Raw genomic sequence first — 15,541 nt, forward strand, 5'->3', positions numbered from 1 at the left:
TCTGTGCTTGAAGCTTATGAGGGCCACATACACACCTGTAGGTCCATCTCAGGGTTTGCATGGTATTAGCAGTCTATTAAGTCTTTATTTCAGTATTTCTGGTATCACCAACCCTTAATGCAGTGGTTTCAATTGTTTAGGCTTGAGGCACCCCTCGCCCCTACCCCCTTCTTTGAAAATGTCAGCTCTTAGTTTTCACTGTTTTTTTGCTTACAGAAAAACAATAGAGCAATTCTTCTGTTGCGAAGAACTCAGAAAGACCGTAACTGGTCAGAACATTTTTAACACCGAATTCCTATCTGAGATCTCTGGGTTTATTTTGTAAACCATATTTGCACAACTAACAGTGCTCAGATTGTGTGATACCCTGTAGCACCTTTGAAAGGATCTTAAGGCACCCCGGGGTGCTACCTGACCCTGGCTGAGAATCACTGCCCTAATGGACTGTCAGCCTTATTTTGCACAATTGAAACATTTTCCTTTTGTTACTGGAGAGGTTTTATTTCTTTGCCTTGTTCAGAGCCATCAGCAGATCAATATTTAAATGCGGCTGTTGCACAGAACTAATACAAGGAAAAACTAATTTAACCAAAATTCCCAGCCTTTATTTTGCAAAAAAATAACTATGACTTAATGTGCAACTAGAAAATAATGCAAAAATCATTCTTGATGACTGCATATCAAGCTCACTGGTCAGTTGTAATTTTGAATGAAAGTATTTGAAAAATGGGCATCTTCCCCCAACTCTGCAGGATAATCATAACCAAACAGAAGATTTGCTCATAAGTAGAGGGCAGTGTGGAGAAGGAACAGGGGTGCTGGGGAAGAGGGCATATAATTGTCATGAAGTAAGAGACCAGAGGGAAGAGAGGATGCAACATAATATATGCAAGAAAGGATGATTCAAACAGATTGCACATTTTTGAGATTCTCTCTTGATTTTTAACAAGTGGCCTCCCAAGCCTTTACAAAATTGATTCTGGCCTGCAAGGTATCACATGCTGATCTTGCATCCTAATAACATTTTTGACACAAATTTGCACCAAATTCTGAAATGTCAAAATTGCTGTGAGGATGCAGCAGGTGCCATGGCCAAATGCAGCTCTACTGAAGAATTAAGTTAGATTGGGGCACCTGTTTCTGCATAGATTGGCCCAGGTCCTGCCAGAAATGAGCTCTGCACCCTCCCACCCCCTCGGATCTCCTCTCCTGGATTTGCTGCTGTTTTTCTACTTCTTGCCCTACCTACCCTCTCTGCTCTGCTTGCTGCCACTTTCCGCCCAGATCTGCCAGGTGCCCCCCACACCATGCCTGTGCCCCTCGAGGACCCCAGTCGCAGGTTGCCCTCCCCCTGGTGGGCTTTGGTGTCCTTGTCTGTGAAATGGAGAGGAGGATTGTTTGTTGTACTGCAGTAACACCTAGGCTCAAGGTCTCGAGCCCTGTACGGACAAATCACAAGACGGCTCCAGTCTGCGAGGGCAGTAAATCGCCTCTTGCGAAAGCCAGGTGTGCGGAGACCGAGGGGAACTTGTCACCTCGGCAAGCGCCACGCTTCCCCGTGACATTTTCTCCCAGCCCACCCGGGCCCGGAGCGGGGCCGCCCCAGGGGCAGGTCGGCGCGCGCCGAGGGAGCGCCTCCCCCCGGCAGCTGCCGCAGCGCCCGCCCGGGCGCCGACCCGCGCAGTCCCCGCCGGCCGCGAGGCGGGCGCCGCAGCTCGGCTGAGCCCCGGGTCTCCCGGCCCAGGCAGCCGGGGGCGGGCCGCCGAGGCGCGGGGGAGCCCGGCGGGCGCGGAGCACGTGCGGCGCGCGGGGGGGCGCCGGCAGCATGGGCAGGGGCCGCGCGTGGGAGGCGGCTGCGGGGAGCAGGTGGGACTCGCCGCCGCGGGCTGCAGGGGAGGGAGCGGCCCGGCCCGGCTGGCCCGTGCCCCGCCGCCTGGGAGAGGAGGTTATGTAAGGGGGAGGCAGGCGGCGAGGAGGAGGAGGAGCAGCAGCAGAAGCAGAAGCAGAAGCGGCGGCAGCAGCAGCAGCAGGACGCCTCGCCTCGCCTCGCCTCGCCTCAGCCGCGGCGGAGAGCAGCTGCCGCCCGCTGCCGGGTGCCCGGAGCCTGCGATGCGCCGGGGCTGAGCGGCCGGACCCATGTGCGAAGTTGGGAGCCGGCCCGCGCTGCCGGGGGACCGGCCGGAGGGCGCCGCCGGGGAGCAGTGCCGAGACATGGGGTGAGCGCGGGGCGGGCGGGAGCGCGGGGCGGGCGGGGGCCGCGGGCCGCAGCGGGAGGCGGCGCCGGGAGCGCAGTGCAGGTGCGTGGCCCGCCGCGCCCGGGTCCTGCCCGCGCCCGATGCACAAGTTGTTCGGGGCAGAAGCCAGGAGGCGCGGGAAGCGGGCGGCTGTGGCGGCTCGACGCGGCACGTCGTCCCGGAACCGCTCCCTGGGCTCCTCGGTTTGGGGGTGTCGTGATTATCATCTGAGCTCTGGCTTCAGCACAAAATGGTATCTTGCTCGTCAGACTGTTAAGAATAAGCATCGGGAGTATGAGCCCGAGCAAAGCTGCCCTAGGACAGAAACGTGCACCCGGAGAACTGCCTCTTTCTCTCCCGGGAGCGATGGGCAAGTCAGGCAAGGCTTTCAGCATGTCGTGAACTATTTTCCTATTAATAGCAATTTTTTTGGAACTCCCGCCCATAACGTCAGAATAATCTAAGTACAAAATAATTTATTTCACCCTCTCAAAAAAAAAAAAAAAACAAATTAAAAAAAATCTGATCTCTGGGAATGGGACAGTCACAGTCCATGAAAAAAATGTTTGTTTAAAAGTTCTGAAGGATTTCCAGCCCGCTCACCTGCCACGGGATGTTTATCTGTACTTCTTGCAGCTGTGCGTTGTTAGCTTAGCTAGGCTGCCTTTTTGTGAAGGCCTGCATGTGTGCAGGGTACCTTCACCGGTGTGCCTGGTTCTTCAGCTGTTCTTACAAGAAAATACTTCACTCAACTCGAAAGAAGGACCTGGAGACTCACACCAGTGTAAGTAAATATGAGAAGTGAACCAAGTCTCCAAGCCTAACTTTTTCTAGTGTTTGAACAGCTACACGGTGCCTTTGGGATATAGTTATAACGTAACAGGGGCTTGTGTAGTTACTACGTGTTGCGTTACGTTCATGTTCTAAAGCTTGTTTTTATAACTTGAAGGCCAAGTCACTATTTTGTTTTGAATTGAAAGCTTATATGTAATGAAGAAGCTGATGATTTTACCAGGCAAGTTCTGGTATGAGCTGAATAAATGCTGATGAGTACTGCGTACCACGTTCTGCCTGCTTTCCCCTCCTGCTTCCTTTCCAAAAAAATTATGTTGAGCTATGTTACAAGTCATGCTAAAGCAGCTAGTGGAGTAAATATAGGTTTAGGAATCAAAGTAGTTAAATCTTATTCCCAAATCTGTTATTAACCTGTCTACCTTGGTTCCCCCATCTGTAAAATGTGTACATTTAACAGTTAACCCACTTTAAGATCTATGGCTTTCAAATATACATGTGTAATTTCTGTCATGGCATTTATCAGGACACTGGGATCTGAGATTATTGGACAATCCTGTCTGCATTGCAAGAACAGCATTTTAACTGTTTAGGTCATGACAGTTCTTGCTAGCTTGGATAACAGAGCAGGTTGTGTGAATGTACATGGACCCACTTCATCTTATGGTGGGTTCCAGGTGTGTGGATGAGCCATATTCTTTTCAGGGCTTACACAGAGAAGCTGTTTCAAATGCTGTCACTAGTAAGTCTGGTAAGTGCCCTGTGTAGAGTTGTCACTGTGCTACTCCAGTACTAGGGACACTGACATAGCTGCTTGGCCTGGGCAGAGTTAGTTATGCAGCTCTTGTGAAGTGAGTGAGTTAAAGAAGCTGGTGGTAATGCAGCTCAGCTAGTAGAAAGCAAGATTATTTTGAGCTTTAAAACTTCAATTTATACATTTGAAAAATATTTTATATAGTTTAGTAGTTATGGGAATATATAAAATGACCCCTAAACAATAAAAAAAGAGAACTTACTCCAAAGAGCAGTGAAGTCAATGCAAATATTCCTGCTGACTCCCCTTTGCTTTTGGGTCTGGTCCTAAAATATTTAGTGTGAAGAAATATAGTAGTATTTCTATAGTTTGGAGAACAGTGGTATTATTATTATCTTCCCTTGGTACTAAATCACAACTTCCTATAGTCCTACATTTGTGATGATACCCGTCATCATCTTAATATTATGGCAAATAATATGGCAAAACACAGTATGTCAGGTTTCCAGTTGTTGAGACTTCTTGTATCTGAAGGTTTTGATTTATTTATGCTTTTTCATATTGCTACAAAGAGCTAGCAAAACAAAGAAAAGGTTATCTGTTGCTCAGATTTTTTGTGAGCTGTATCTGCTAATCTATTAAATGAGATGTTTCATTTTTACCTCAATTTAACCAAAAAAGCTAACTTTCCATTGTGAAGATGCCAAAGTGTTAGATATTAGAATGATTTAGAGGTATTAGCTGCATGCTTTTTTCTTTCTGTAATCTTACCCTCTTGTTACCCTTTGAATTTTTTAGTGTACTTGCACTCCCTTTTAATTTTCTGTTTCTGAGTTATAAAATGTTGCTTATCATTCAGGATTTGTACCTTGCTGCTGCTGTTCATATTAGATGAATTTCAATGAATTAAATAAATGCCTTTTAGCAATAAAATATCACGTTTCAAATGGTTTTTAATAGGGGTGCACCGATAGAGATTTTTTCAGCTGATACCAGCAGTCGATTGTTAAGGAGGCGCATTGGCCGATACCAATCTGATTTCCGATACTCAGCTGGCAAGCCTGGTGTGGTGGAAAGGGAAAGGGCTGGGGGTGCAGATCAAGGCCCCCATGATGAGGAAGGGTGTGGGGCCAGGGCAACAACTGCCAAGGCGGGGCAGGGTGGGCGCAGCATGGAGCCATGGCTCTTCTGGGGGGCATGGGGAGGGGAGGGGCAGCTCGGCTGGGATGTGCTGGTCTGGTGGCTTCTCCGGTGCTCACCTGCTTGTCTGGCAGCTCCCGTCCTTGCTCTAGCTGCTTGTCTGGGAGGGCGGAGGGTGGGGGTAGGGGGTGTATACCCCCAGATTGGCATGCAGCAGGCTGGGTTAAGCTCTTCCCGGTAGGGAAGGGACAGTGTGGGGGGGAGCTTGGCGCAGCCCTTGCCCCAGCCTGCCCTGTGCAGATCTGGGGGCAGACGCCCTGCCCTCCCAGATGAGCAGCTGGAGCAGTGGTGAGAGTTGCCAGACCAGTGGCTCCCGGCCAAGCCATTCCCCTCCCTTCCGGGATGAGCTGTGAGTCCATGCCATGCCCACCCTGCACCAGATGGGCAGCGCTTGCCTCAGCCCCACACCTTTCCTCACTGCAGGGGCCTCAATCTGACTCCCCAGCCCTTTCCCTCCCCTCTCCCCTTCCACCACACCAGATTTACCAGCTGGAGGCAGCTCTCCAAGCTGCAGGACTGTGTTCCTTGCTGCCTGCACATGCACGGGTCTTCTATTGGCCTGATATGGCTGATTTCCAGTCTAGTACATTTTCTTTATATTGGTGCTGATTTGATATCAGGCTGATGTATTGGCACACCTCCAGTTTTTAATAAAGCATTTCTATCACAATGAAATAATTAACCATCCAAAAACTGAAAACTAATACAAGGAACCTAAGAAACTAGCTGAAATCTCTCTATCTACATAAATGGCGCGTAACTTGGTATAAAAGTAAATGAAGGGGACTTGGGCGTTGTGGAAGTGGACACAGGTTTGTCATTTTCCCATTCCTCACCTAGAAGCTGCTCTGAAAGTCTGTATCAGCAGCGGTCAGGGGGCTGTTGATGAGGAGGCAAGGCTGGGCTTGGGTCAGAATGAGCTGTTCTCTAGCACACTCTCCCCCAAAGTCCATGGATACTAAAGAAGATAAAGTAGAACCTGGATCCCTTGTATCTGGGTGGTTCCTATTCTGCTAAGTTTGCAGTGGGTTGCTGTATTAAAGACAAGGCATTTCACTGCTTCCTGTGGCAGTGGCCTTTACTTCTAAGGGTGCTGCTTCTCTGATCCGTTGGAGTTCATTAGCAGGCCTGAGCTGCTGACTGGAGAAATGCCAATCTTTGCGGCTGTTTGCTGCAGCTAATGAATACACACATACATCCTGGCTAGTTCACAAACCGTCATTTTCACAGGGTGGAAAGGGACCTAACCTTGTAAAGTATCTGGGCCCAACTGTATGTGGTGCCTAAATGAATGCTACTTGAAACCGTATTAACGGGCTTATTCTTCATCTCTGAGCAAAGAGGAGGCAGGAATGCGGCCCCATGGTGGAGTCAACCACACTCCCCCAGCCTCATTGCTTCTCCTCTTCAGCCATGATAGTTTTGCTTCCCCGTGAGTGAGTCCCTGCATTTGTAAGGCTGGTACATGGTGCCTCTTGTCCTGTTGGTGCTTCTCAAAGTGTCTCCTATCTTAGAGGTTAATGATTTATTTTCTCCAAGTAGGACACATGGTGTTTTGACCTCTCTGCCTCTCCTGTGGTTATTGCTGAGGCAAGAGGATACTTATGGGCCCCCTGTTCCTTTTCACTCTGTGATGACATTTAAGAACACTGTGAAATTATTTTTTACACTTTTTTTCCCCTGCTGTTAGCAATATGCTCTTTAAAAATCAGGATGCTTAATGAATGCTTTTCTTCTTTAGCCACTGGGGTTGGGAGGAGGAAACAAATGTAAGGTGAAAGGAATGGAGAACAGAAAAAGACAAATTAAGTGAAAACGGTGTTTGTGCAAGGCATGTGCTGACTGGGGAATCGAGTCGTCCTCCCACCCCCCCCAACATGGGCTGGGGATGGAGCGCTCAGTACCCAGGTGATGAGATGAGCTGCGTACAACAGAATCAGTTACTGCAGAGGAAGTTCATTTTGGACCTCGTCCTGTGAAGTTGCTGTATGTTTCATTGGGAGTTAGATCTGCCAACGAGGAAGAACATTATTTGCATCCCTTCCTCTCCAGCTACCTGAAGGGGGAGTAGCATTGATGAACTCTTGAAAGTACTACACCTGATTTTCCTTGACTGAGAAAATGTGGTACGCTGCAACATTGAGGCTGAGGAAAGATTGTTCCAATCCAGCCCAGCCTAGTAGTCAGTAGCTTTTCAGCTTGTAAGAAAAAAATATCTGATGAAACTATTCAAGGACTAGGGTTAGGGAACAGAAAGAGATACCCTTGACAGTGTCTACAGTAGAGAATTTGAGCAAAAATTCCTATTGTAATACTGGTGGAAATTTCAGAAAGTACTTGTGCTTCCATAAACAAGGGCAAAAAAAAGAGAAATAGCTATGATCTCCCCTTTTATAATTAAGCTGGATTTCTTGTAGCTACTGAGCTAATTAGCACTGTTAATTTGATTGACACTCAAAAGCCACTCATTCCAACTTTGGAAGGCTATTTTATTTATATTCCCCCAAACCCATCCTCTAGCAGAGTCTAGCTTGAAATGATGGGGTTGCAGGGGTCCCCAGATAATGAAACAGCAATTGAATGTTGAAGACAACTGGCCGTTTAATATATTAAAGATATGTAAAGGACTCCTTTCAGGCTAAAACAATTTTAAATTGGCCCAAGCTTTGACAAAGGCACTTTAATTGTTAGAGAAAGATATACTCTTTGTGAGCAAGAGAACAGAATAGACTTTGGAAAGAAACGAGGATAAGATGGTATTAGTCAGTTTTTGTTCATGGATTTTCTTTATCATTGAGCTTTACAGATATATTATTGCAATAGTTTGAATAAATAGCCTCGGCCATAAACTTATATTTATGAGCTCATAGGTATTTTGAAACAGCTGCTGTTTTTTTATAGGATGCATATTGTGTGGGAAGTTCTTCAGCTCTGAAGGCTGGTGCATGGTCAAATCTCTGTCTGTTTTCAACAGTGAGTGCTCTTAGTCACATTTGTACATATTGGTGCCCTTTATGCAAATACAGTGTATGACTTATTTAAATTGTATTTTGGAATTGGCTTGTTAGGATGTAAATGTGCTTAGGGGAACATACTTCAACTGTATTTCTCCAATAATTCAGCAGTAAATTGTAAATAGCTGGCAATCCTGTTATTAAATCTCAGAATATGGCAGAACAAGGGGGCATTGTCTTCAAAATAGAATAGGAAACATATAAACTTGAGCATTAAGAACATGTGTGTAAAACCTAGAGCAGGTGGGCAGTGCAATAGGCCTTTAGTGTATCAAGAGAAGTTATTAAAGCATTATAATGGCATGCTGTTTGGAACAGGTTAGATAAAGCATCAGTAGGGATTATGTGTAATAAATACTCATGCAAAATGTAGATCAGACTGGATGATGCAGTTGGTCTTTTCTGACATGTGCTAGCTGTTCTACCTACTGTAGGTGGGAGGAAGTCTCTCCAGTGCAGCTGGCTGGAATGTCCTACATTTAGCACATGTGACACTTGTTGCCTGTTGCTTTACCTCAACAGTGAGGTTGAAACTGAGCCGTTCTGGTCCTCATTGCGTCATGCAGAATCTTTGTAAAGGTGGTTTTCCCACTCTGGTCGCGATTTAAATGAGAGACTTTAATAAACACTTCAATATTTTGGTAGTTTAAAAAATGATTTCTGGGTGACATCACTAATGCTGGTCTGCTGAATGACTCATGCGAGAGCACCAGGCTCTGCTGTGTAGGTGTGTAGGATTTGCAGGTTTGATGGTAACTTTATTCCTTCTTGCTTAAAGCTGGGAGCTTTAGCTGAAAAACAGTTGCATTGCTGCTACATCATGGAGAAGAGACAGTGGATTTAACACGGTGTGAAGTGGGGTCTGGTAGTAAAGATGCAAGCAAAATTAGTGACTGTTTGCTGTGGGGGGAAAAAGGTTCTTTTTATGCTTAACTCACCCTCCCTGCCCCCACAGTCCCCACCCTCTGGTCTGATGGTTTTTTTTCCTTCATTTGTTGATGCTTGTAAACAAGATCATAGGCACTTGGGCTGAGGGACAGGCTTTTTAAAATTTGTATTTTGTCTGGAATTTTCAAAAGAGCCTGAAGGGACTTAGAAGTTCAAACCTCATTGAAACTCAGTGAGACTTTCCCCTTGAAAATTCGACCTTTCATGTCTACACAGAGCCTACCACAAGGGGCCCTAATTGGGACTATTGGGTGTTACTTAGTACAATACAAGTAATGAAAGAGCGATAGCAGGACCACTGCAACTTCATTCTGACCAGGCCAGATTTTTAGAATTGATGAATTAAGGCAAGAAAAAGCCTCTTTGGAACAGATTCTTAAGTGAATGCAGCAGTTCTCTAGATGCATTTTTCTGTATTGCTACAGATCCAATCAAGTACAGCCTATCTTCATAGGCTGCTTCCAGTTCTGTTGTGGATGTCTGTATGAGGACTGTTGGAAAGTTATGTCCCCGATGTTAAGGAAATACATTTTTTAAAAGTAAATCTTACTGAACGGGCATTTTTTGTGCAAAGTGTTGAAGCAGAGATACAAGTGAAATCGAAAGTCAACAATCAATGGAACAATTTGCTTTTTAAAAAATATAATAATAGGTATAATAAGCTTTAGAACTAGTTTATAGTCTTAAAGGAAACCACTACATTTTTTGTTTGTTTGGAGGTGGTGAGTTTCTTTTCTCTTTTTTTTTCCCCCACACTTGTTATTGATTGCTTCATTTTCAGATAGAGGACAGGTAGCATGGTAATGGCTAGAAGTATTTAGTGTTCTGGGCCTTTTTCTCTCCATGGAAGTAGGATATATAGGGTTTTTTCCCCCGACATTGACTCCTTGAGTTCAGTAAAATTGAATCTTTTGCCTTTGGGAAGTCATTCTATTATCTAACCACAGACAACTGGAGCAATTTGTTATCACTACTGATCCACACCCATCTTTTTCTGATCCATGCTTCTGTAGTTATGCTTCTCCCCCTGAATGTGTGCTTCTCTCTCATACTGGAAATTTGGATCTCCAAGGTGTTTGAAATACGATTGTATAATTTGTTTTGTGATATTGAAAAATATCACTGAAAGCATTTGAAAAGGGGGGGGAAAATATTTTTGAGTCAAATTCTGTAGGCTTTACCTGAGAAGAAAAACCAGCAGGAGCCAGCAGCTTGATTGGGGCTTCAGAATTAATTTGTAAAATATATACAGCTGAAAATGGGAGATAAAACTTGTATTTCTTTATTATGCATTTCAGTGGTGGTAACTAGGGATAAGATCACTCTGTATCCCGTTGTCCTAGGCAGTGTCAAACTGTGCAGTACTGTTGCCCCAGAGAGCACACATTTTATACTTCCAGTATTGCTCCTTTCTGCTTCTTCCCACTCTACTAACCATATGTCATCATCTGACATAACCCCTGGTCCTCCAGAAGGGATAGCTTGCATCTCCCCTACTGGTAGCCTGCCCTTCATGGGGAGGTCTATTCTAGAGCCACGTACCATAACCCAGTGCAGTTTCCAGATGATGCACTCTTATTTCGAAAGCACGCTGCTCCCTTAAGAACTTCTTACTGGTGTGGAAAAGCTGAGACTTCTCTCACCAGCCCATCTGAGAGCTACGGAAACAGGAAGGGAAGCATTTGGTATGTTTTTGGACTGAGAGGAATGTGGTGCCCAGAGGCAGTGTGAAGTGTGTTCATGGGTGCTGTTACCTATGCCCTGTAATCTTTCCCCTCCTGTATCCAAAGAAACAGTATTTTCCTTCCCTGGAAGGCAAAGGGAATTGAATTGGTTAAAACAGATGCAGCACCTAATCGAGCGACGGCGCCCTACGCTGTTACAGCGTGTTCAAGTTCAGTATGTTCCGCTGATAAGTTTCCCCTGTATCGCCAGCAGTGAGAGTGCTGCTGACTCCAGCTGAAGGAGAAACCATCAAAATCTTATTACCCAGAAAAGGTTGTACTACCTGTAGTTATAAAAACACTTCAGATCACTTGAATGGAGAGAAGCTAGCAAAGCTTTTCTCTATTTGTTTCCAGTTTTCTTATTTCATACATCTGACAGTTACTTGTCACTTTCTCTAATTTGTCTCTATAGATGCTTTTGGGAGTTGCAGTTAAAGGTCAACAAAAAACTACTTATAGGAATTTTCAAATAATTTTGGAAAATACAAAATAAAAAAGTTGTTTAAATTGATGCTTTCTTTTTCAAGTCAAAATAAATGCGGGCTTGACCAGAAACTGGATCTGTTCCAAAACCTTAGTTTAGTCCAAATAAATGAAATGACAGTAAAGCAGGTGATAGATTTTTGTATTCCTCGAATGCTCCAGGAACTGACACTGTTTTAGAAAAGCTATTTTGGGATGGGGAGGCTGCAACTATTTTCGAGGTTTTTAAAGCACCTTATTTGCCCTTCATAGACTGAGATTGAGATGGGAGGATGCCACTCTCCTATCCAAGCTTTCTTATGATTTCTCTGTGGCCGTTTCACTTGTTTTCTGTGTGGTACAGTTTGAATGTGGGTGAGTGTCCTAGAATTTATTCTGCATCTTGAAGGACTAATTTCTTACTTGTAAATCTTAGACATGTCATAGCAATAGCTCAGAGTTATGGCCAGGTTTACACCTAAAAGCCCCATGTGCTCATGAATGAATTGTTCTGGCCTGTCTTTAGTACTAACCAGTTTCATGTTTGCCCATCTTTCTATTGGATTCCTCAGGGACAATCCCCAAACTCAAGCTAATCCTGAGCATCTGTTTTTCAGATCCTCAGACTTACTCAGTTGGAAACTTACACCGGATCTTCCGGAAACTAAATTTTTTGCTATTGAAAGAGGTTTTATTATCAGCTAGTTCACGGTTCTGTTGAATTTCTTTCAAAAGTTTACAGTAAATAAACCTGTTCAGATCTGGCAGCTCTTCTTCCATGCTATTGCGGCTACTAGCCACTTCCTTTGCTGAGCTGTCCTGCTTGGGAGTGTTACCCTTTAATGCAGTTATTCTGCCTGACTTTGTTTAGATTTAGTTGCAAGAACTTTTCTCCATTACTTTAGACAGGGAAAAATTGAACTTTTTTCCAGGTGAAAATTGCTAGTTGTTTTCATTTAAATTTCAGATTAGGACTTGAGTAAATAGCAGAACTGAAATATTGACTCTATTTTGCATTCCCAGGTAGATCTCCTTCTAATACATTTTGAATTGGAATCTCTCTTTCTGTAGGAAGTACAGCAACTGTGTGTGGCCTTTTCATGTAAATTTTAAATGTATTGTGAATGTTTATATTGCAGTGCTTTGCATCACTTTCAAATAAGTAATAAATTGGTATAAATGACACCATGACACAAGACCGCAGTGGCAAGAGGTCATTCTGCTCAGCTGAATGACCTGTCAAGTATTTACCTGCAAACAAAATACCGCTCAACTCCACAAAATAAATCAAAATGTTATGGCACCTCTCTATTCAAAAGTGTTGCATGCCATTCCTTTATACAGTGATTGGGCTTCATGAATTTGAATGCTGAACAGCCTAAAATGAATTTTAAACATGTGAAGTTCCAGACTGATTGATTGTTCCCCAAGACACTTGATGAAAACAAACCATTTTAATATGATCTAAAGTGGTTGCCTGCTCCAACTTGGCTTCATCTATGGCAATGCCCAGCAGTGGTTGCATACTTTTCTGTTACATAAAACCCTAAATTAATTTCTGGGGTCATCCTATCCTAATGCCTCTCCCCCACAACATTCATAATTCTCATCCCTATTCTTCAGTGGGAATATTGGCTACTGAGAGGGTTACTGAGTAAGTATGGTTGTAGTATGTTTCATAAACTAATGAAGATGAAGTCCATTTATGGATGTTTAGTTTATCCTGGGAGAGCTGCTGCTCTCCCAGGAGAAAAGACAAGTGTACAGATACTTAGGTTTTTTCTCCTACAGCAAAAATGTTCAGTCCAGGAAAAGAATAACTTGGGAACAGCCAAAGTTAGTCACTCTCAGGAGAGGTTTCCCTGCTAGAGTGAATGTCTGTACATGTTCTTTTCTGAAAGAAGCCACAGCACAGTCCTTCAGCATCCCGGGGCACTTCGTGCGTATTCCCTCCTCTTTCTCAGGATACTATGTCACTCATTGGACTCTGCTACTCCCACCCCCTTCACAATCCCAAATTATGCTGCAGGCGGAACCAGGCTCACTCTGAGCAGTCTGGATCGGCCAGTCGCTACTGCCCTATGCCCAGAGACAGAATGGCAGCAGTGCAGACTGAGATGTCCCCTGCCTGTGCAACATCAGCACTGCAAGCTTTCTGCTCTTCAAGGGCTCAGCCTTCCAGTGTCTGTTCAGGCGTCTTTGGGTAAGTTTGTTCTACCAGGAGATTCGCCCAGATCATTTGATTGTGTGTAAGCAGACCACGTGTGTGTAATCTTTCTTTTTATCCAAACCAGAGCATGTTTCTTTGTACGTGGTAGCAACTGGGGTGTGGGCTTTTTGGTGGGAAATGGCCAGAAGCTTAGCAGATATTTATATGGGATCCCTCTGAAGACCTACATTCTATGGATTCTTCAGATAATCCATTTTTAATTCAGCTTGGAATTGCCATGGAAACTCAGTAGGCAAGTGTCTTTTTTCTGGGTGTTGTTTTCTTTGCATTTTGCTATATTTGTGATTCATGGTCTTAATTTGTCTGCACTTTTGGAAATTTTTTAAGTCTCATAACTTTTCAGAATAAAGATCAAATTGTACCAATTGATTTCAATCCCCCCTCATACAGTTGACTAAGATGTAATAAAATATTTTATTGTATGCCATTGCATGATTTTGACTCTGTTTGTGTAGAGAAAATGTGCATTAGTGGCACTTATTACTTGCTTATGTTATGAGCTGAATTGGGAGAAAGAGATCAGGGTCTGTTTGCTTCATCTGAAATATCTCTGCAAAGATGTACTTTTTTGGATAAAAATGTATTCCTTTTTAAAGGGGAAAGGGTTTCCTTTTAAAATAAATTTCAAATTTCTATATGAATACAAATGTTGCAGATGTAGTATAATAAGGATAGATATCTTTCTGTTCATTAAACAGCACCTACCTTTTTCTCACTGAAGTCTTTTTGATAGAGGTTACAAAATACTCTTTCCAGATGCCATTCATTGGTATCTGAAAAAATCTGGTGAGTGTGAAGAGATGATCTTCAGTGATGATCAGTGCTCTACCATTATTCACCTGGTCAGTGTGAATAAACACGCTGCACAAACATGGCAAAAATATTTTTTTTATTGCCTCCAGTGGTGGGAGGAAGGAGGATTCAGTACAGTCATCATGTATGCTCAGTCCTCAGAAAAACAGGAGGAGGATTGTATTGGAGTTTTGCTAAGCACAATCTGGTATTGCAAAGATTTTTCATGCTATTGTTAAACACAAGACACAGAAAACTATGGGCTTTTTTCCCCAAATTACTAAATACCATGTGTCTAATGCAGTAGGTGTTTAAATCATTATCAGATAGCATTCTGTAGTATTGATAATATTGATCTTAGATGTTAACTACAAAACTATCGAAGTGACCCGCTCTGGATGTGATCATTTTGTTGATAGCACCAGGGCACCTGATTCTCTTCTCACTTGACACACGGTTTATAGCAATATAATTCCGTTGGCTTTTAATGGAAATTAAATCAGTATTGATCCACAGTAATTGAGATGAGAATCTGGCTGTATGTATTACGTGCAAGACATTTGATATGAAGAGAACTTGAAGCTTGAGGAGCCTCAAATAGATCTGAAATCCAAGCTGATCCAAAAAAGTGGGGGCAGCTCCAAGGAAGAGACCCATAAGGAACTGTTTTTAAAAATGTTGAATTTGTCTTAATTCCATGTAAAACACCATCTTCATAATCTTCTAAAATGTTCCGGTGGCCCTCACAAATGTGTTAACGAATTCATACTTGGTTGGTTCAGGGGAACAGCATAAGAGATGGAGCCTTTTGAAGTGGACCAGGCTGATAGGGACTGACAGTTGCCACCATGTAACAGTTGTGAAGAGGCATATAAAAATGATTTCCTAATGGATATGTGCCTAACAAAATGCTCTTGGGTGCAAGGGTGTTCTTGCTGGCTCTTCCAACAGAGAGCCAAACACAGGCTGAGCAATCTTCATGCTTGTGGAGGTGACTTGCATTTCTAGGACTTGGCAGAACCATATTAAAGTAGCTTATGGAAATAGGCTCTAGCCTATGCTGTATCAATCCAACCATAGTGTAATTAAGGCAGGATGCCTGGGGCTAGCAGCCCCAGTTGCCAACTTGGAGGGGTACACAAAAAAATAACAGCTGCCACCACAGCTGCACAATTGCACCAGTGGCACTGGCAGCCAGAAGTTGCCGCTGCCCAGGGAGCCGGGCTGCTGCATTACACCTCTGTCTGTCTAGCGGGAGGCCATTGAAGCTGTAATTTGCCGTCTCTCCAGAGCTCTGAAGAAAGTGACCAGTGACTAATGGCAGAACGCTGCAAGTCACGGGATCGTTCTTTTCTACACTTCTCTCTTTCTTTTAATTTATAGTTGTA

The 15,541-nt window shown here is 44.0% G+C and overlaps 1 protein-coding gene across 1 annotated transcript in view; it reads left to right on the forward strand.

Moving 5' to 3' along the window:
* Positions 1-1,942: 1,942 nt before the first annotated feature.
* HOMER2 (homer scaffold protein 2) overlaps positions 1,943-15,541 on the forward strand; it is a 103,212-nt gene continuing 89,613 nt past the window's right edge. Inside the window, exon 1 of the mRNA XM_090028713.1 lies at positions 1,943-2,216. Coding sequence (XP_089884839.1) covers positions 2,137-2,216 — 80 coding nt within the window. The 5' untranslated portion in view covers positions 1,943-2,136. The remainder of the gene's footprint in view (positions 2,217-15,541) is intronic.

This window comes from Crocodylus siamensis, chromosome 15 (assembly GCF_052110815.1).
Source record: "Crocodylus siamensis isolate JL-2025a chromosome 15, ASM5211081v1, whole genome shotgun sequence".
In the NCBI taxonomy this organism is placed as follows: Eukaryota; Metazoa; Chordata; order Crocodylia; family Crocodylidae; genus Crocodylus; species Crocodylus siamensis.